General features: G+C 37.9%; 2 protein-coding genes across 2 annotated transcripts in view; both read left to right on the top strand.

Annotated features, from left to right (window-relative positions):
* Positions 1–23,471, top strand: part of LOC119554024 (frizzled) — a 97,428-nt gene that overhangs the window by 39,289 nt on the left and 34,668 nt on the right. Inside the window, exon 4 of the mRNA XM_037864740.1 lies at positions 716–941. Within this exon, the coding sequence (XP_037720668.1) occupies positions 716–941 (226 nt within the window). The remainder of the gene's footprint in view (positions 1–715; positions 942–23,471) is intronic.
* LOC119554025 (uncharacterized histidine-rich protein DDB_G0274557) lies at positions 15,012–15,526 on the top strand. Its single transcript, XM_037864741.1, has one exon. The coding sequence runs from the start codon at positions 15,080–15,082 to the stop codon at positions 15,350–15,352; it is 273 nt and encodes a 90-aa protein (XP_037720669.1). The 5' UTR covers positions 15,012–15,079; the 3' UTR covers positions 15,353–15,526.

Below are 23,471 nucleotides of genomic sequence, written 5' to 3'. Positions count from 1 at the left end.
TTTACCAGTTCATGTGACTGGAAAACCAGTCCTCACCCATTTTTAATGCCTCCGAAGAGGCCACTTTTATTTGCTGGAGCTGGACAGATGGAGAAATAATCATTTCTTACAGCAGCTCATACTTGTATTAAATTTTAACCGAGCCATTTTATAGGCTCTTGTTAAAAAGATGGTTAAAGTTACAATTGTTGAATCTTGTTTCAATATTTTCTTACATTTAATTTAGGATTTTGGAAAGCCAATTACTTAATATCATAAAGTCAATGATAAGTTCCTTTTTATAATATATAGAAATTAATTAAAAATATTATATGCAGGGTTTTATAACTTTTTACATTTTACGAATATTGTAGGCATTTTTCAAACAATTGCTTTTTTAAAATTTTCTGTTAACGTTGTTGGTGCATACCCAATTTGTATGTTTAACTTATATTTCGATTACATTTAATTTTGTTTCTTAATTTTTGTTATACATATTTAATACATTTTAAACTAATAGAAGCCTTGCTTAGTTAAATATATCTCACGTTTACTAGGCTTAATACCTACTTTCAACATTCGGATGAGAGAAAGGCACTTAAATTTATTATTAACTTTTATTATATACCTTTCTTCAAGTACCTTGCCAGCCCGGGTATTGAAAACTTCGCCCTCCCTGACTGGCCTTAAATTAATTGTGATTTTATTGACCTTATTTTCATTTCTTTCCCGACAGGGCCACCGGCAAACCACGTCCTGCACGGTTTTATTCATGGCACTCTACTTCTGCTGCATGGCGGCCTTCGCGTGGTGGTCGTGTCTGGCTTTCGCCTGGTTTTTGGCCGCCGGCCTCAAATGGGGCCACGAGGCTATTGAGAACAAGTCGCACTTATTCCACCTGGTCGCCTGGGCGGTGCCCGCCCTCCAGACCATCTCCGTGCTGGCCCTGGCCAAAGTTGAAGGTAAGTCGTACTGAAATCCAGCCAGGATTATTATCGATTAGCCACCAATGCGACCTTGATCCGCTGGCGCATTAATCTCCCACAGTCCACATCAATTTCTATCACACACTCGGGCCAAAACCCAACTCAACCATCGCTTCTGCGGTTTGGGCAATTTCAACGCGAAAGACGAAACCGTCATTAGACATCATTTGCGGCATTAACTGTATCTATTTCTCGTGGCCATAGACTGGTTGCTATCAGCCAGAAAGAGCTACAAAGAACTTAGGAAAACCAACAAAAAATTAAAGATTAAAAAGGTGTAACAGTGGGCTTAGGAATTTGGGAAGTTCTGAAAATATTGGGAGCGAAAAGAAAAAGATCGCCAAAAAATATTATTCCAAAAATATTATTTGGTTTGGTTTGGAAAAGTATTTTATCTAAGCCCTAATTGTCAAAATTTTAAAATTAAACAACTCATAGAAATTTTTTTTCTCATTGATTTGTTTATTTGAATTTTATTATCCACACTGTTGATCTTATCTCAGTTTTTACAATACTTTTAGGGTTCTTCTTACTTTTAAAATTTTACCATTTAATTAAAAGTTCTATCCTATTCTTGACAACATCAAACCACTGTGAGTATGCGTGTGCCGTCAGTTTCTCAGTCATTTTGTGGTTCATTTGAGAATGGGGTCTTGGGCTGGGCTCGGTGGTTATTTGGGTCTGGATACTGAGATACTTTCGGAGGCTTCTAATACGGCTGTCCGCGATTTCTAAACAATTTAATGACCTACGTGGTCGCGGGCAGACACGAAATAAATCTTGACGACCAACCAAAATGTAAAATGCGGAGGGAAAAAAGAGGAGAGCCTGAAAACGGTCACGTTAAAGTGCCGTAAAAATTTGTGGACTCCAGATGAGTTCCCTGTTTTTTTTTTATTCGGGGTCCCGAGTCAAAGAACAAGACCAAAACTAATTCGCTTAACGCGCTGCCTCTAAGCCAACTTAGAGGCCTTTGCGTTGTGGCCCATTCTCGGGCTCATTTCACATTTTTGGGCTTAATTAGATTGCGGCTTAATGACTCAATTGTGTTTGCTGGCCAAGCTCCTGTCTGCCGTCTCTCTCATCCCGCATCTATGCCTCTCTTTCTATAGCCCCGACAATTTCCAATATGACCAGACGGTAGTAATTAAATACAGCAGCACATGATTATGGCTTGTTAGGCAAATCGAATGAAAGTCATAGACAATTTGGAGGGGGCTGTCGAGTGGGAGGGAGAGCATCCCTGTTGATGGGCACTTATAGACCCAGCATTAACTGGGTCTACTTAATGCTCCGGTTACGTAATTGGGGGGAGTGAGTGAGGTTAGGTGCCAGCTTAACACTGGATTAGAGCTGCATTGTGGTAAACGGGGCTGCGAATCAGCACTGGCAAATGTCAGTTCACAATTGAAGGGCTTTGCCAGGTCAATCATCTCGAAGAGTTAAGCTGTTCACTATATGAACATCTGTAAGTTAGGATAGGTCATACAATAGTTGCTTATATGCATTGGATGTAATATAATAATAGAAAATTTATGAACAGCTACTGAAATACTTTATATATTGGGCTTATTACTATCCATAATCTCTAGAAATCAAGTAAAAGAGATCTTTCTCTGTGGAGATTTTCTTATTAATCTGTTGATTAAGCTTTAAATTAAATGCAAACCTATTTTTTTTTTTTACATTTCATTCATCGTTCATCACTTTAAATCTCAATTTTCACATCAGACTTCCTTTTCCCGCAATTTCCCAGCGATGAGCAATTTTTCAATTGCTTAACAAATATAATCAAAATTTTTCACTCTAGCCTAAGCGCACACAGACACTCGAGGGGCACTCGCTAATGCATGCAAAATGCCAAAAGCCATAAAAAACATATTTTCCCCTCATCGCATCTTATATAAAAACATTAAAGTCCCAGGCTAGGGAAAAACGATTTATGGGAAAAGTCTTCGAAAAAAAATTAAAATAAAATGATGACTTAATACACTTCAAGCGACCAGCGAAAATCGCTGTTGTTGTAAAGGGGCACTCCTTGAGATGCTGCGCCAAGAAAATAACAGTAAATGGAAAGGAACAGGCGCAGCCGGTTCATACACTGAAAAAATTATTTTAAAAAGTTTAAAAATGGATACAAATTAATTTAGTATCCATCCAGGGCTTCGATTTGGCTGAAGATCTATTCCTTACTTGATTTCAGTGATACTTAACTAGTAAAGTTTTCTTTTACCGGCTATTAATTTTATTTAAATGCAAGCAATAGTAAGTTTTTACCTTTGATTCCTCTCCTTTTCTCCCAGTGCAGCAGGCCCATTCAGAAACCATTCAACGGCAATTAATGTTAAATTTAAAAACACATTATTTTAATGTGTCGTCAGTTGGAGTACGCCGTAGCAAGAGGGATAGGATAGGACAGTTGTTGCTTGGGCGTTGATGATGGCGGTAGACATCTACAACAAAAATATACCAACATCGACTGCTTTTGGGTAAACAGAGTCTGAAACTCTCGAGGCGGGAAGCTTGGAAGCTTTGGCCACCGGCTACGTGCATTGAATCCGTAATTTGCGCACGTTCGTTGCAAACATTGAATAATGCTCACAGAGAGATATACCCCCTGAAAATCCCTCCGCCCTCTGGCACTCCCCTTTAAACACTTCTGGCCAAGTAAATATAGCAGGCTGGATCCAGAGTGTGGGGGCCAAAAGGGGAAGTTAACAATTTGTATTGACTCCACAACGCGTTGGCAGCTCATTTGATGGATTTCCCCTTCTCAGACAGACAGGAATTCAGGGGGCGAGAACTGGGCTGGCCTATGAATCACCTGGACCTGTCCACCTGCAAATGTCCAGTTCCGTAGGGATATCATTTGCTTTGTGCTCCGAATATTAAACGAACGAATTTGGTCTGCATTTCGGTTTTTGGTCCACAGACATATGGAATTCAACACATTTTTTAGAATTTCAAATGCCTAGAAATATGCACTTGCATTTAAAGTTCAAGAATTTTTAAAAATAAAACTTAAAACTCAATAATAATATAGCCCCACAAATGGCTTTCAGATTAAGTTGCCCATTCTTTTAGGCACTCGAAAATCTTAAGTATACCCCTAAATAATAAACCAACCCAAAGGCCACAATTTGCCTTACTTGTCTAGAATTTATTACCATTTTGTAGACACGCTCAACAATTATTTTTCATTTATAAGAACGTTAAAAAAACGAACGAAAGAACGAAGAAAATATGCAAATTAACAGAAACCGAAAGAGACGCAGAGCACAGGAAAATTAACAATTTGTTGCGCTTTTGCGAAATTATATGCCTGGCAGTCGTAAGTCCGTTGAGGAGACTTCTCCGCTCGCCTTTTTCTTTTCTTCATTTGTCAAGTTATTAAAGAGCAAAGTGGAGTGGTGCACTGGGGTTGGAGGGGTAGAACTAAATTAACATAATTTATCCAAAGCGGGCTGCTTTTTTGCTTACTAGGGAGAAGGCTTTAAACAGAGCTGAACGGGAGTACAGTGGATATTTCAAATATTAAAAAGAGTACATCGAATAATGTGTGATAAAAATAATTTTTGGATATAATAAAGAGAAGAATCTTAAAAGAGTATTTTAAAATATGTTAAAATTGGTAAGGCGTTGGTAAAGCCTTAAGATTCTAAGGACAAAGTTACAAAAATAAAAATATATATAAATATATTTTGGAAAAGCAGCTATTAAGAATAAGCATTACTAATAAAAACTGTTACAAATAAATGCAATTTAAGGATTTATTTATTATTTTAATACCACAAAATATTTTATAAAAATGCACATTCTTTTAGCACCCACTGTAGCCCTTTTAAAGGGAGCCTTTGAAGAAATGTAAGCAATCGAGAGCCACTTATCGAATGGCAAAAAAATACTGGCGTATGAATGATTTATGAAACAGAGTGGTTTTAGAGTAAGAGTGGAATAACGGAGGGCTTTCACTGGGGGGAAATGCATTTTGAAATGCATTTGGTCAGTTAGTTGGTCCAGGAAAGTCAGCTGAAAATGTTATGCAAGTGCAGGCGGAGCTCAAGGATCATAGAACAAAAGTTGGCTCGCTCTTTGACCTATCTTTCTCTCCCCGTCTCTTTCTTCCCAGCCCCCACCCATCTCTTTCACTCCTGCCGAGTGCCCCCTGCATAATCAAATAATGCGCTTTGGCATTGCAGTTTCCATGGCAATCGTGCCGAACATAACCCACACAGAAATGAAATGAAATGAACGGCGCAGAATTAGAGTGAGTAGCTGGCTGGCAAATGAAATGCTAAAGTCGATTCACGGAATGAAGCACTTTTCTCGCATGCGAGTCACATAAACGAGCGGAGACTCTGAGAAGTAGAAAGAGATGGCGCTTTAGTATGCGACTGAGACGGCAAGTATGCAGCTCTGGGGACAAAAACTTTGCCTGCAAAGAATCCACAAACACTGGGAATCGATAAATTAAATACAAGTTTTGAAAAGAGCGATACCCTGTGGACCAAATATGGGAGATCTTGATTCAAAAAAACTATAAGCAGATTCAATTTTTTTTAAGTTTGAATAAAGTTTCTTAAGTGGCTTAATTATGCTTATAAATATTATGCTAATCTTATTCTTAGATAAAGAAAAGGATTTTTTTATTTAGGTATTTTACTGAAGTTGATTAACCATTATAAATTAAAGTCAAAGCCCCTACCCTTTTTTTAAAGCATAAAAATATCTTTTGTGTTATATGAAATTTTTCTGCGATTATCCCACGGTCCATAAAATCCCTCTTTATTAATGGGAAAACAAATGGAAAATGTTGATTCGTGTTAGCCGTCTATAACCGATAACTCCCAAGATTATATACCCCTTGAAATGATTGAAAGTCAATCCATATGAAGAAGCCACAATGCAGTTGACCGCAGCAACAGCAACAGCAACAGCAGCAACACCAACGGCAGCAACATCGACAACAGCAGCAACATGCAGCATAGCAACACGAACAATGTGCGTTGAATGGCATGTGGCAAAAGTTATGGAGACTTTGGCGCGTAAAACCGGTAGCTAAAATGGCCGAAACGAAAAGGGGCGGTGAGAGGGGGCTTTTGGGGGGATCGGCAAGAAATGGGGTTCACAGACGCGATGAAGACAACGGCAAAAAGCGTGAAACGTGTGCGTGAGTCGCAGTGGCAACAGCAGATACAACAGAAACAACAGCCACTGATACGCAGTTTGAGATACCATACCGCGATGTTGTTGCTACATTGGCAACACGACTACAAGTTGCTATTACCCTGGCCATATCCAAACGGCAAACGGCATCGGGCCTGGTCCTCAACTTCACTTGCTATTGCTGCTCGTTGTCATGGCTACTGAAATGGCATGGCAAAAGCTCTCAGAAATCGCGGGAAAGGCGAGACAGGTGGGGTGATAGCCTTTCTCTGGCATCCGTTTGATTACATTTACAATTTGAGTAGTCTGCAATACCCTAACAAAGATTATGCAAGGTGCAAGGTAGGGGGCCGTAAGATGTATTCTATCAGAAGGTATTTAAATTCAAGACTAAACAAATTATTATAGGTAATTTAACCAAAAATCTAAATGTAGGTCTTTAGCCTCCATTGAAAAATGCTTTTCTCTTTTTTTAATATTCCTATAAAAATATTTTTATGCCTATACTTTTTTCTATAATCATTTAAGCAAATTAAGGATGGAAATGTAAAAAATAGATTATAAAAACAAATCAAACTCCAGTGGGTTTATAAAAATTACAAATGGTAACACGCGTAGGAAACTCATTGTGCTAATTGTTATAAAATCTGAAAATACTTAATAATACTTTATGTGATTTTTTGGCTTTGCCTAACCAATGATAAATATGAAAACCGTTGTAAATGGGTACAAATACTTTTAATATAGAGTATAACAATTGCGACATTTAAGCCAAACAATTCAGCAGGCCAAGGTTTCACTTTTTTCTATGCGCATCTGTGCGGCTTCTGTTTCTTTTACCCACACTTGGAGATTGTTTGTTTGATTTCATTTTTATATTTTGTTTATATATGTAAGCTTTTGGCATCATTCAACTTAGCGGGGGCCAGTACGTGCTCCATTTGGCTAATGTCATTTTTATGAGTTTTTATTCCGTTTTGTGCCATAATTTGATTGTCATGTCTGGCACTTTTTTTCATGGATTTTCCTATTAAATGATTGGTCAGCAAATTGTTTGCCCAAAACCATAAGCGAGATAATTCTTTAAGTATTAAGCCTGGCGGCCAGAGTTTGAAATAATTTTACGTATAATTATATAGAACTCTTAACGGCTCGGATCATTATAAAGTCATAAAGCTTTTGTCGGCTCCGGTGGTCCCGCGTGCCCACTAATTTGCGGCAATTAAATTCATTAATTCAAATTAATATGATTCGAAAAACATTAAAGCCAAGTTAGGAATCTTGTTGCCCGAGGGCGAAAAGCAAAGAGAGAGACCCGTAAAGCGGCAAGAGGGCCAATGACCAGAAGGGAACAATGGAAACCGTACAAAATGAGCAGGCTAAGTGTGAAGACGGCCAAGTTAATGAATCTTCAAAAAGCAGCTGCCGGCAAAAATATTAAAGCGGTACTACAAAAAAAAAATGTTGAAAATTTCAATTTGGTTAGAGCAGGAAACTGTGCAAAATAATCTGTTTCATAAAAGACAACATTTTTCTTTTTATATTATTTTTTATACATTTCTTTGTTAAACACAGATTAAAAATATATCAGTTGCTTCTATTCACTTTTTGTGTGTTTTTAATTGCTTAAATCTTTTTAGAGCTCAATATTTTTCCATTAAAACAGCTGCTAAAAATAACAGATGAATAAAAAGGTAATTTAAGCTTTGTGATATTTTTTTCAATTTGATATTAAAATCAATACTAAAAAAATGCTATAAACAACATCAGTTGATTTTCAATCGCGCTAGCGTTAAATTAAAGATAATGTATCCCCGGAGCACCCCAAAATGTTGATGACTTTTCATCGATCTGCTGCAGTTAAGAAAGTCTGAAACTGTTTTACCTCCGGCAAATTGATGCGATGTACACGCAAAAACCAGCCGTATGCCCCATATACACCCAGTAAAATATCCTACCCCATGGATGGCATCCTGCTGGTCTGTTTATTTCTAATATCCTGCCAGTTGCTTTTTTTGGGGGGGGAGTGAGGGAGGTTTGAATGGGCGGGAAAAGCGACAATAAACACGCCCACACGAAATTTGCGGGCGAAATTGTCTTTTGCGGCTGCCATAAAGCGCAGCCGATGTCGATGTCATTAAAATCTCTTTTCGGCACGAAGTTTCGCACGCCGCCATATCGATGGGATATCCCTCAGCCAGGGGGCAATTCAAATGCTTCCTGCGGTGCCTGCCAACACCTTTGACCTGCTGGGTTAACGCCACGATTTTCCTCCGAATTTCTCCCTCTTGTCTAATTTGATAAGCGAGAGGAAGATTTCTTTCGGCGTGTAAATTGCTTTTCTGTGCTTTTTTCTGTACTTTTTTTATTTGGGCTCTTCCTTTTTTGTTTGGTTGGCGTGGGTTAAAGTGCTCAAATCGCTGGCGGGCAAAAAAGATTTCCGTTTCCAGCCCCTTTGATTTCACTCGATTTCAATTGTGCCACAGCAAAACTTTTCTTAATTACGTTCACTCATAATTTTTTTTTTTTTTGGGGTATTTTCGGGATCGCTTTTTGTTTTCTTGTCGAGTGCAGAGAACTTTCGCTTAACCCCACAGCGGTCCCGCACAATTTATTGGCACAACTTCAAAAAAGTTTTCCACATTTTTAATATTTTATATTCGATTTGTTTTTTTTGCTTTTGTTCTAGGCCAACACCTTTAACATGTTTTTGGCAGCCCCCGAAACTAAAAAAAAAGTCCCAAAAGTTTCTCACTCCATCATTGCCCCTCTCCCTCACTCTCTCTCTCTCTACCCATCTCTTTCTTTCCCCCAGCTTGCATGACACGTTGAATAGTTTTCGCAGTTTTTTGTTTGTTCATGTGCCAGGTGCAAGGTAATGGGTTAATTAGCCCTGTGCCTGTGGACCACCAAGGGTTAATTAAGTGGCATGAAATTCGGAAGAAAAAATCCCTTACCAAATTGATTATAGCAATAAAAATTAAAAGAGTAAAACAATCTTAATTGAAAATGGGTCACGGAAGATGAAAGTTGGGTTTGCATGGGATCAAAAATAATTGTGATTTGGGTGCGAGTGACGGGTTTGTGAAGAGATTTCCGGTTCAAAGAGAAGTCACTTTCAGGTTATGGAAAGGATTCTTTTGGGTAACGTGTCACCCTTCATAATGACCCTTCACAAAATTACAATTTTTAAAGAAAAAAGTTAAACTTTAAACTTAAAAATTTAAGTCTATGTGATTATTAACACTTAAAATACATTTTTATCATAGATACAATAATGAATTGAAGTAACAGTTTTCCGATTAAGTTAGTTCCAAAGTGTCTATCCCCTGGGATAACATTTATCTTAGGGTGACTTTCGATCGGTCAATTTATACATCAAACGGATGGCCTCCCCTTAAGTTTCAATTACTTGAAGTACAATAACTCAATCCAAGTTGCAGGACCCAAAAGATGACTAAGCCTCAAATAGATTCAAAGAAAATTTCTGAGTAACCCCAAACTTAGAAAATATCATCCCTTAAAAATCTCAAGTTCCCTTTCCAATATTTACTTTATAAAGCTTACAAATTCGTGCAAAAAATATTTTCGAGGGAGCCGCAGAATGCATTAGATATGTTCGAAAGGAAGGAAAAACATAAAACCAAAACACAAAGGAACTAACAAGCGGTGCCACCCACTCCAACCCGCCAGCAAACTCTTCTAAGTGATTTCAACCCGGAAATGCCCATAAATCGATTGGATCTTGGGAGAATGGGGGGAAAGTTGGGTCGTCTGTGGGTTTTCCCACACTGAAATAAATTTCATTTGAAGTAAAATGGAATATAAAGACAGAAAGGGGAGAAATAAAATTATTTTTAAAATATATTATACAGAATTTCCATTTTTGATAAGAATATTTCTTAATGAAAAAATTGATACAAAATATTGTGTTGTAGTTGAATATTTTTAAGTTCACAAAAATTTCCGGTTCTTAAAATGTGTAAAGTACATATGATTTTCCTCTGTGTATGGGTTTCTTTGGCTGCGGATGCATCAGACTTTATGGGCTAAATGAATGAATTGAAATGGGCGTGGACGAGTGTGTGTGGCTTGTATCGACTTGTGGCACACTTGTCTAGATTTTCCACCGCCATCGCCCCCCAATCCCCTTTGGAAAACACCCCCCCATGTGGGGTACAATGCAAATAAAAGTTCATTACAAGCTCAGGCCAAGGCGCTTAAAAAAAACTGTTGTAACCAAGGCCTTTGTTATATTCTCCGGTCTGTCCCACTTTGTGTTGCGAATTCTGCCCCTTTTATGGTCAACGGCCCCTTTCTGGCGCTTAGGATTGTGGGTGGCTGGCGGTGAAGTCGCCTGGCCGGAAATGCCACATCCGTGTACAAGTCCATAAAGTCAATAGGAAAAAAATTGTAGAAAAAAGCGAATAAAGCGAAGGAAATTTTGAGAGCCAAAGGGGAAATGAATTAAGAATAAGCAATGATTTTCAAACTTCTGTTTCCCCACATTTATGATATGGATGTCCGGTTTTGGGTCCTCAGATTTCAACTCTTCGATCGTAAAATCTCTTTAAGTTATGAGACTTTTATGACCGATAACTATCAACGGATTAAAATACGACATGGGTTTACGACATGATGTTGTAAGCTTTATTAAATATAAAACCAGCATTAGCCATAAAATCTATGGGAGGCTTATCCGTGGCAACTGCTGAAAGAATTTCCCTCGGAATTAATTGAAAATGTCACCGATCCAAGGCAATTATCGTAAATTATGCACACGCGCCCAAATCCAAATATTATTATTATTTTTATAACGTGCGTAGGCAAAACAAAAATCAAAAATTTCCAACCACCCTCTAAAATTTGATGTCGTCTTTAGGGTGAGTTTCGCATAATGAAATGTCAACAAATGTGGATGAGAAAAGGGAAGTTGCCAGATGAACAATCTAGGGCTAGGACATGTCCTTTGTTTCAGCGGTGGTTGCTCGACTTCCCCCGAGTCTTTGAAGTTGACTTGCGGAAATTGAAAACTTAATTGGCAGTGCTGTCACAGAGTTGTGTTGTGATTCCAAGGGAACGAAAAAAAGAGCAGGGAAAGGGGCGATTTTATTAGAATTTTTAAAGATTAAAAGTCCTTATGACAATTTTGTTAAATCTAGAACTTTTTAAATTTTTAAAAATAGTAATATAATAATAACTTACTCCCAAGTATTATTTCTACATGAATCTGATATTTAACAAGAAAGGAAGTTAGCTTCGGCAAGCCGAAGCTTATATACCCTTGCAGCTATAATTATTAAATTTAATAACACAAAAAATGATATTCCCAATAGTATGAGATAATATGTCACAAAACACCGAAGCTATAATTTGTTTCATATTATTTTCCTACCAATTTTCCGATCGTTCCTATGGCAGCTATATGATATAGTCGTCCGATTTCGATAAAATTAAATTCGAAACTCAGAACTAATTAAAAAATGTTATTTCCAAGCGTAGGAGGTTATATGTTAAAAAACACCGAAGCTATAATTTGTTTCATATTATTTTCCTACCAATTTTGCGATCGTTCCTATGGCAGCTATATGACATAGTCGTCCGATTTTGATAAAATTTAATTCGAAATTCAGAACTAATTAAAAAATGTTATTTCCAAGCGTTGGAGGTTATATGTTGAAAAACACCGAAGCTATAATTTTTTTCATATTATTTTTCCACAAATTTTCCGATCGTTCCTATGGCAGCTATATGATATAGTCGTCCGATTTCGATAAAATTTAATTCAAAATTCAAAATTATTTAAAAATTGTTATTTCCAAGCTTAGGAGTTTATATGCTAAAAAACACCAAAGATATAATTTTTTTTCATTTTTTTGTCCGATTATTCCTATGGGAGCTATAAGATATAGTTGTCCGATCCGGCTGGTTCCGACTTATATACTACCTGCAAAAGATATAAGACTTTTGGGAAAGTTTCAGCTCGATAGCTTTAAAACTGAGAGACTAGTTTGCGTAGAAACGGACGGACAGACGGACAGACGGACAGACGGACAGACGGACAGACGGACAGACGGACAGACGGACAGACGGACATGGCTAGATCGACTCGTCTAGTCATGCTGATCAAGAATATATATAATTTATGGGGTCGGAAACGTCTCCTTCACTGCGTTGCAAACTTCTGACTGAAATCAATATACCCTCTGCAAGGGTATAAAAATCGTCCTTTCCTCATTAAACAAAAATATCTTTTGCTGAATTTGATCCTATAAAGACTGTATCTCCTGCCAAAATCTCCATGTGTGACTCACGAACAGACATAACAAATAAATCCCCCAGAAAATCAAAGCCAGCCAAATCCCGTAAATCGCAAATTTTCTATGCATTTTACCCGTTTGCAGACTCAGATGTGGTAAAAAGGAACCAAAGCAACCCCAGACGAGAGAATATATATATATGAAGCGAAACCATAAAAAATGCAACAGACCATAATAATTTCAACGTTTATTTTTTCGAACATTTTCTGCTTTTGTCGCAATCTTCCACAGGATACCACCGCACCAATTCCCCCTTTGGTCCATCGAATTCAGGGTCTGACTATGCAAAAATGCAGCAGCCAAAAAGCACATAAAATTATTATGTGACGAGGAACGTGGGGAGTGAAAATCGGTGGGTCGTGGGGAAAATCCCTACGACAATGCTCAAAGGCATTTCGGACTCGGCCAAAAATCAGACTCAGCATGTGCGCACAAAGCTCAAATAAACTCAAGTTGTTGACAAAGGGGTTAAAGGCCATAATTGTGGCCGTCGGCAGAGGGGGGCCAATAGGAAAGGGGTTGGCCCAACCCTTCTCCAGGGGGAACCTCCCGAACGTGCCAGACTGGAAGTGGAATTTTCATTGGATGTGTAAACAAAACCAGCGGGGGAAAATGAGCCAGATGAGCTAGTCGGAAAAGCTTTCCTGGCGGTGCCACTAAAGTGAATTTTCTAAAGGGATGCTCTCCCCTTTTATGACCGCTTTAATGGATCTTTGTTCACAAAATTTAATTATCTAATAAAAATTGAAAAATAAATATTATAATGAATACATTTCAGTTCTAAAAGAAATCTTAGGAAATACATTATCAAAATCTATTATGAACTGCATATATTCTGACATTAATGTCTTGTTCCTGTTTAAGGTTCTTAAATTTTGTTGTTCAAAAAAAGTTATAATTGTTTGATAAGATTTCGTAACTAAATTGAATTAAATTGTCTAAATTTTCCCAATTATTTTGTCAAACTTTCAAAGTTTTTTTTTCACTTTGGCAAACATTCGTTCTTGTTATTCTTTTTTTTATATTCTTTTTAAATTGCCTTACTGTCTTTGCTCCCTTCTTTATCTCCACAAAAAGATTTCAAAGCTAATAAAATGTATTATCAAACTTTTGCAGAAGTTCTCTGAAAAGCAACTCCATAAAATCAAATTTATGTGTTACCTGCACGGCCCCCATCCATTTTTCTGGCCCCCACTTTCCAGCTTCTTTTTCACTCATTTCCTATATCGTTTTTACTCCCTCAACTGCAGGAGGGTAAAATTCTGGTCGCACTTTAAATAAGCATTAAACTGATACAGCTGAAAGTTGTTTCCGTCTCTTTCCCCTTTTTCTCTCCCTGTCTCCTTCTCCCAATACGCACTCCAGACACATTCTAATCGCTTTATAACTTCTAACGCAGTTTATCAGACCCGTACCGCAGCTCACAACCCCTCATCCCTTAATTCCACCACCCACAGAAGGCATCCTTCCCATACCACTAAAAAGGCTCAAAGGCAAAAGTTATTGTCACGCACTAAAGTCGCCTTTATGTGGAGTTGTGTGGTGCACTGAAAAAAAATATCACCGTGACAGAAACTTGTTGTTAAAATAAATATTATTGACTTTTTCTATCTTATCGGAGTGATCGTTATAACCTATTAGTTACGCCATGTACAACAGCGGCCAGATGTATAGATGCATGATGTATTTCATAGGGGTTACATTTTGATACAACTATCAAAATTGTCAACATGATGAAATGTTTCACTAATTTACTAAATAAGCAAATCTCTATAATATATGTATTTTACGAATATCTATTCTTTGCAAAATCCCCACCCCCAATAAATAAGTCATTCTACATGACACAGATAAGATTTATAAGCAATGAAACAACAATTTCAAAGACTGATAAGAAACGATATCGGAATGTTTTTCTTTTTCACTGTGCAATTTTTTTATTGGAATGGGTAAAACGGTGGATATGCAGACCCCAAACCATCAAGCCAATCTCCATGCAAAAGCTCTCTGGATATTGCCTTCTTGCTCGCACTTTCTCTGGGGTTTTCTTGGGTGTCTTTAGTGTTGGTTTTCCTCGCTCTTCTTCTTTGGCACTTTATTTTTTCTTTTTTTTTTTGGGAACTACGTCTAGCAAACAAGGCGGAAATTATTGTCGGCGGCGTCTTTTTTTAGTTTTTTTACTTTTTCAGCCATCTTCTTTCATCTCCAAAATTTTTTGCAATGTCAAATTTTTATTGTGTCTGAGGAATACTTTTATTTTTCTTATTTTCGCTTTTACTGTGATTGCATTGGTTATGAATGGAAAAAGTAAAGTACCCTTAAAGTTTGAATTGAATGAGTAATTCATTGTATAGATTGCACACAAATGTGGCTATCTTTATAGCCCTATTTGAGCATTAGCAAGGGAATCGAAGTGAATCCCCAGTGAGTCAGACGAAAACACACCCCTTCCGATAAGATAACACCGCAAAAAACAATACTATCTGAAGAGTCAAGCCAGTCCAGGAAAAATAGTATATAAATTGGTCATATCTGAGGATTGGAAATTAGTTCGCATTCAATAAGCAACGAGAGCAGTTCTCAAACGGAATATATCAGTTTTGAAAGGATTTTAAAAGTACCTACAAAATGCCGCCGCCACACCACGAAGATCGTCTGTTCGGAATCCACTTTGGACTGAATTTGGGAGGGGGTGGTCACCATCATCACCATCACCACCCACCGCCGCCGATGCACCACCACCACCACCACGGACCACCGCACCACCACGGACCTCCGCCGCACCACCATCATCACTATGGACCTCCACCGCCGCCCCACCACGATCACCATCATCATCACGGCGGCCACTTTGACCATCATCATGGTCCTCCTCACGGTCACCATCATCATCACTGGTAGTTCAGTGTTGGAAAAGGGCTTCTAAAGTCAGAATCCTCTAATGACAGTCCTCTAGACAAGGAAAAAGGATTGTGATCATATTTATTACCGAATTTAATTTATAACTTATACCAAAAAAATACAAAATACTTAAACACAAAAAAAAACATTAAAACACACTATTTAAAACCTTAATAAAATGTTTTTAAAATCAGCGTTAGAAAAGTATCAATATCATTATACCTGGACTAGGTTCTTATACCCTTTTAGTGATCAGTGTATGTAATATTTCAAGCAGTATATACCTAGGTGCCTGAGTCATTTTCTTTGTCAATATCAATATCTAATGTAATCATAGAAAACTGAGGGTACTTCGCACTTAGTTAATAACAGCCCATTCGATAAAGATTAAAATAGCACCTAATCTTATCTTGATTGACAGGACCAACACAAAGAACCATTGTCCACACATATTTTTTAATCTGATTACAAAGTCAAATGAGTCACAAATATGTCCAATAATGTATAGTTTGGGAAATTCTAAACCATTAAGAAGATTAATTGGAACCACAAACACGGAACCAGACCACCCACAAAAACAATTTGCTAAGCCGATAAACACAAATGAAATTAAATATAATTTCAGCTCGGTTTGGGATCGAAACTTTGAATTCGTTTCGGGTGGGTCAAACAAAATGTTTGCCAATTACAAAACCATTTCAAAGTGTTTTTATTTTTTCTGCGGTTGTCACAAAACGCTAATTAGACAGCAGCTACCATTTACAGTGGGTCTCCCAGTGCCCGTATATATTTGTCTGTGGGTTACGGCCTGTCATAAAATGTAAAATGCTGCCCCCGGCGTGGGTCGTATGGGTATCGACACCTGGAAAATATTGGTAATTAAAATTTGCCAGTTGTCAGCCAGAAAACCGAAAAAAAACCGCTTCCATTTCGGCCTGTCTAATAATGTTGTAAAACATGTTGCCATTAAGTCAAGCGACAGACGCCAAAACGCCCCAAAGGCAAAAGCAGGAAATCTGAGGAAAAGTGATTAATACCCTATATATCATTTGCATGTTTGCATGAAAAAGGGAACAAAATGAAAATGTTGAAAATGAAATATGTCTTATTTTGGGATTAGATACATTTTGAACAGATATATTATATTTATAGATCCGGCTTATACATGTAGTTAATATCTATTAGATTTCTTTCTGCTTTATAGTTTAAGAGATGACTTGAAGAACGAACAATAATAATACGATAAATTTAATATTTTGGTTTCTTTCAATCAATTAATTTCGCTTTATATACCCCTCTATCTGTTTATAAGATACCTTGCTCTATACCATTTTTTGCTGACAAGTCGCGCTAATGGAATTGGTAGCAGTAGGTGACACTCGGGCACTCTCCTCAGGTTTTCGGACCAAGTCTGTCAATTAAATATGAAAATTATTCGTGGACTGCCTATCAGCGGTTTTTTGACAATTTCATGGGACAGGTCGGCAATTGACAGCCATGGGAGTGGGGTGCCCCTCCCCCTTAAATTGAGTAGATGACAATTAACGTCTCAATTCATAAATGTCGCGTCTGGAAAATCCATTCCTCAAACCGAGTTGCTTGCTTTTAATTAAAAAACTTAAATTATGCCCGTGGCCCGGCTTGATCCATGTTTCAGCCGCAAATGGAGCCGCTCGGCAACTTCGTATATCTTAATTGTTATTTGTATTTAATTATATGGCAAGTCGGCCCAAGTTTGCCGCGAAAGTTGAAAATGTTGGAAAAACAACAGCAAGTGGGTGAGGAAAAAATAGTCAAGTCAAAGTTGCTTCGGCTTTTTTCCGTAATTAAAATGTTTACTTTACATAGTTGGCCAAGTGTTGACTCTACCGGGAAGAAGAAGGTGAGTTGAAAGATGAAAGAAAACAATGGGTAGAGATGCTGGGGCATTCGTCAGATACTATCTGATAATATTATGCATTCTATTATGCAAGCGGGCAAAGTAAAAGTGAAAAATCGGTGACACTATTGAGTCACAAAGGCGTATCGAGGGATTTTTGCAATTAGTTCGATCAATTTATTATTAGAGAAAATTGAGTAAATAGAAAATTTATAAAGGAATATTTATTGATTATTTTGGCAAAATTCTTATTCAATCACCTCCCATGTTTTACATTTAACCCCAAATAAACCCAGTAAATTATTAACCCATACCTCATCAACCATTTCTTGGTAAATCAAAGCACTAATTTCCCAATTTCCTTTTCTTTCAGGTATGTACTTATGGCAGTTCCTCACCATAAACTAGAGTTATGAGTAGTGTAAGTAATGAAATGTTCAGACACTGATCACCAATTCGACCTGATGGTCCATTAATGAGTTTACCCAGCTAAGAGTACAAGCCAATAACATAGAGCCACAAAAAGAGGCTCTCATGGAACGCAATCGAATCGGGAGAATAAACCCATTACCGTACTCAGTGCCCATCGTCTGCCAACACGGGGGGACTAATCATAAGCCCATTCACATAACAATCAAAGCCATTTTCTGGAATTCAGTTCGCAGGATTACTACGAATAATTTAATAAACCCATGAAAAATCAAAATTACGATAAGTACGGCGGGACAACGGGGTCATCATTTTCTCCTCCTCCCACGCGGTGTAATAAAAATTCCCCACCAAAAATTCTCATTAAATAAACATACCCGATGCAGAGACAAAGGCCATTCCATATCGAGTACGCATTCCGAAAAACTAGTCCCAAACTAAGGCCGCGTAATGTCGCTTGTTAGTACTAATGATGGGCTGGACCCCTGGTTCCTACGCCGTATCCATATCCCCTGAAAATACCCTGCCCCCACCACCCCCGGGAAAACGCAAAAATAAATTTGTACATCTGCGATAGAAGCCGCGATATGGAAGCCTTGGCCAAGAGACCAAGACCTCGGAAGGCCAAGAAGGAAAGAGCGTTGCCCATTTCGCCTGCTTGTCATAAATTGCCATGGAGCGCCAACAACAAGTTTCCTTTGACTTCGAGCCTTCTAGGCGCATTATTCTCAGCGATGGTAGCGTGAGCTTTAAGTAGAAAAACTAATAGGGGATTGCCTTTAAAATGCTCTTAATGGGCCATGAGATCTGGGGTTAATTAAGATATATTTGGTGACGTGAGAAAATAGCTATAGGGCTAGAAAATTGAAAAAAGGTTGTTTCTAACCATAATAATAAGCAGAAAAAATATTTTTTAAATAACTTTAAATATTTGATTGTTTAAAAAAATTGACTACTATTTTTAGGAATATTATTATATTAAAAATATTTTTTTTTTAAATTATAACAAATTTTTAGATCCACCAATGATATTATATCAATTAAATTCAACTTAAATATATTTCCAATAATTTCCCCACCCATCTATTCAAATTTTCTCAAGTATCCTTTGACTTCTTGGCTTACCATCTCTAATCTCCAGTCAAGACCCCCAGGTCCAACCAAAAAAAAACCGAGTCGGCCACAGTCCATTGGATCCCGACCGTCGCGTCCAGGCTGTAAAAATTAATAGCCAACATAATAAGCGGCATTTTATGACAAGCGTGCACCTCAGCACACTCACACATACACGTTCTCACGGAGACGAGGCCACGCCCCCTAGACAAGCGCCCCTTACATGTTTTTTTTTCCACCGGATTCGAGGCTTTTGGGCAAAAATTTCTCATAGACTCACACGGCAGAAGTCATTAGGTGAGGGATCAGTTGGCCATGCTTCTTCATCGCAGTCACTTTGAAAATTACGCAAATTGAAAGTTACATCGTTATGTTTGCCGGCAAATGGGGAAAATCAGGGGGGAAACTGCGCAACACCCCCTCGAGGAGACCCCAAACTGCCCAACAAGTTATGGGTGCTACAAGATTCCGCTTTATGATAATTACACGCAGCGTTCAGATTTGTTGTTATACGATTTTTGTCTATGAAAATTGAAAAACTTTTCCTCGGCTTCGGTGTTTGTGTTGTGCTGTGCGGGGAAAATATATGGTCGATTATGCAAGAGTTGATATGGGAAGTTTATTTGTATAAATAAGCAAATGGATTTTTGTGGCTTTTAATTGGAAAAGAGGTATTTGCGAGTTGATGATGAAAAGCTCATAAGTCATGGCTTCACGCTGGCTTTGCTCGGGTCTTTAGAGGAATAAACTGATCGTTTAAGGCCGACTCTTATTTATGAGAGTTACAAATTAATGCTGCAACCAAACAAAATGAATTATCAGCCTCTTGGATCTGTGCTTCTCTAATTACTTCATGTCATAAACAGAACATGCCTTGGGATCCACATAAAATCGGCAGCCTGAAGCCTGAAAAAAACATCATACAACCCACTCTACTCAAAGACCTAACCATAAAACTTTACGTAACTCGGCTGGAAATCGCTAACAGTCGAAGCCTGACTTTTAATGCCCCACTTCTGACCAAACGAAACCAAACAAATAAAAAGATAAAAACACATTAAAACTAGGAACAAAGTTGCCAAGTTGAGTTGAGTTTGAAATCGAATTTCCAGTTAACTTTTGATTGTTTTTAAACGGGTTGAGTCTCAATAAAATTGATTGAGTGATAACTTCAAATGGTAATGACCAAAAGAGCCAATTTTATGATGCTGATTAGTATTGAATGAAGATGGAAACTAAAAGGGAAATATATTTTATCCACCCAAGCCATTCCGTAAATAAATCTTTCAACACAGACAAATCGAAGACGAATCACCCAAAATGAGATTTGTCAAAGTCTTACGAAAGCCCAACGAGGTCTTCTGGCATATAAAATGCAAATTAGCTACAAAATGGTTTATCTCTTAGCCCCCAAACCCCGTCATCCATTATTCAGTTTTTACCCCATCCAGCACATTATATATTTTTCTTATCTCCCTCGAAATGCATTTTCTCGATTCGCTTTTTATTTATTTTTTCCATATTTTCTCGGTTTGTGGCTTGCATTTTTATTACTTGTCAAAATACAATAAAATTTATGGCAAGTTGGCAATATTTTTAACGCCAAATGCAGAGCATTGGGTGCCGAGGGGGTCAAAGGGTGAGGAAACTGCAGGCAGAGGGCGAAAAAAATTCAAAGAAATCCCCCCATAAATCATGCAAGTGGAGTCTGGCCAAAAACAAAAGGAAAACTGCAAGAAAAATAAGGGGGAAAACAGCGAATCGCAAATGCGGGGCGCGCATAAGAGTCATAAAAATAAAATTAGCCAAAGTGGAAGGCACTTTGGCACGGAGGGGGGAAAAGTGGAGCATAAATATAAATACAACCAAACATCAATATAAATGGTAAAAAATTGGCATTCATAAATTCTTAAAATTAAGTGAAGTGCCAGTCAACACATTGAAAACACTTGAAACCACTTAACATACATAACTTGTTTTCATTATCCCAGATTTTACTTTTAATGTTCCCTGCAAAAGTTGAAGCACTTTCATTAAGGAAACGCCGTAAATTATAGGAAACAATTTGAAAAATTATTCATTGGCATATAACAACTCCCCCATCCATTATTTCGAAGCCGGCGAATTTCCCTGAGAGCCCCGAGCCCAATAATTAATGCCTAAACACTTTTCCTAGCTCTTACCTGCGTCTCATGATTTTCGCATATTTCTCAAGAGGTTGAAATACCCGCCTCGTTTTCTCTTCTCACCGCTCTGCTAATAATGTGAAAAATAAGAAAATGAAAGGCATTTTTGTCTAATGAATTTCCACGTGCCATCGCCTGGAAACCTCCCTTCAGTTTTTGCCTGTGGTACGTGCCTGTGTGAAAAACGCATTTAAATGCGGTTGAGGCAAATTAGTTAATAAATCACACGTGGAAAATTGATGAGTTGCCATTTTCCTTCTTTTGGTTGAGTTGGTGGTGGTGGTGGTGGTGGGTTGGGCATTTCATTTGATTGTTTGCCATTTGTTTGGAAAATTATTTTCCTCTTTCTGTTCGGTTGGAGGAAGAGGAACTCCCTTAAGATTCCGCCTCTAATTAAGGGGAGTTGAGTTACTCAATTGAATACGAAATTCAGATTATGATTTCAAGCACGAATCCAAAAGGGCAATAAACCATCAGACAATTGAGGAAAATTAGTAATTGAAGGAAGGCAAGCCAAGAAGTCTTACAGAGCCAACTGAAAAGTTCACGGAATCAAGTTTTACCTTAAAGTTTAGAGGAAGAAAAAAACACAAATGAACTCATTGCCATTGTGCGAGCTGTGTTCCCAATATCTCATTGTCATGTAGCTCAAATCGCTCCAACAGTCAACAAACTACAACAACCGACAATCAGCAACTACAACAACCAGAACAACTACAACTACAACTTAAAGGAAACAACACAAACAACACTTTGCATGTGTAGCCGAGGTTCCACAAACAAAGAACACAAGAACAACAAGAGCAGCCAACAAACAAACAACCCAAAAAAGCAGAGGGGGGCGAAGAAACAAAACCAATCCAAACAAGTAGAACTTGTCTAGGCCTAAATTCAGAGGCGGGGATCTTAAAAAGGGAGATTCGGTCTTAACTTTTAGGAATAACTTATAAATACAATGATGTTTTTTAAGAACTTACGATATATTTGTATTGTTTCCTGTATATAAGATCTTTCGAAACCTTTTTTAATAATATAAACTCATTTAGAATGCCATAGCTTACAATTTTTATATAACCCACAGCCTTCTTATGAAATGAAAATCAATCTGCTTAAATATATTTAAAACATCTTTAAGGACCTCCATCTTTTTTAATAACCTTCTCATTTTAATTAACTTTCTCCTAAAGTAGTAACCCCCTTGGACCCTGTTTCACCTCCACCACTGATCATCTCTTGCATGACCAACAAATGTTTCCCTCGAGATTTCTGTGTATTGGTTTCTAGAAATAAGGAGACTCCAACTTTGGCTATACCCCCAGGCCATTTAAATGACTTTTCTTTGGCTCTATTTGCCGGTTCGGTTTCGCTTAGCCTTATTTTATTTTTTATTTCTATTTTTTCTGCACTGTGCTCTTTTCTGGCCCAGGCCTGATGTCTAAAGTCAAGATCACAAACGTGATTTGTTGTTGCCGTGGCTTTAGCTTTTTGCTCATTTTGGCAAATGTTCCATAGACTTTGGAAGATCGTGATCTTTAAACTAAGCAACTCCGTGGCTTTAAGGCTTTGTCTTTGCATTGTTTTCTTGCCTATTTTTTCCTATTTTTTTAGTGCTGTTGCTGACTCGATCAGTCGTCACTTTGGTACAAAAAAAAAAGTTGGGGAGATACTTCCTTTGAATACAACTTTGAGGTTGCTTGTGGTTTGTTTTGGTGTTGGCCGATTTATGTTTGTTCATTTATTTTGACAAAGCCGTTGGCTCTTTTTCGAGCCAAACAAAATTGTGTGGGTGTCCCTGTGGTCGTCTCTTTCTAACCAGCCTATGTCCGTCTCTTTTTATCTGTTTGTGCGGCGCCGCCCCAGCGAAAGATTTGTGTGTTTATGTAGAAGGAAAACCCCCCTCCCTGGTTTTTATCCACTCTGATTGATGTGGGGCACATTAATCAAGCCATTGAAGCGGCCGTCCGTTTGATGTTGGTCCGATTTTTGATCAAGCGGTCTTGTGGACCTCATAACATCCCCCCTCTACCATGAACATCTGTATATAGTATGACCAGGTCTGTAATCGAAGCGATCACCAAGTGATTTTGGTTTCGTTTACCGATCGCACGCTCGTTTCTCACTTGACGAGCGTTTTATTTTCGTTTGTTTTTGGCCAAGTTAATGGGCAATTTGTTTTCAATTAATTGGCTTGTTGTGTTAACTGCCTACTGATTACCCAAGTGCTCTGGGGCTTCCGTTAAATCGGAATGTTCAATCTCACCACCGATCTCTGATCGTTTACGTATTCGTTTTCACTTGCACTTTTTCCCTACTTGCTGATCATCAATTTTCTTTGAATGAGATGCAAACGTTGCTGTCCATTAAGAAAGATCAAAGGAATCGTATTGGACAGTGGGACTTAAAACGAAAACGAGAGAAATAATCTTTAAGATATAAACATTAAGATGTTCAGCAGAGACATTGGACTTACTTTTTGAAGAAAGGAAAGAACTATTCTTTTAGATAATTTATG

The sequence above is a fragment of the Drosophila subpulchrella genome, chromosome 3L (assembly GCF_014743375.2).
Source record: "Drosophila subpulchrella strain 33 F10 #4 breed RU33 chromosome 3L, RU_Dsub_v1.1 Primary Assembly, whole genome shotgun sequence".
NCBI classification, from domain to species: domain Eukaryota; kingdom Metazoa; phylum Arthropoda; class Insecta; order Diptera; family Drosophilidae; genus Drosophila; species Drosophila subpulchrella.
The sequence above is the reverse complement of the archived record's forward strand: the minus strand, read 5'-3'. Positions and strand labels throughout refer to the sequence as shown.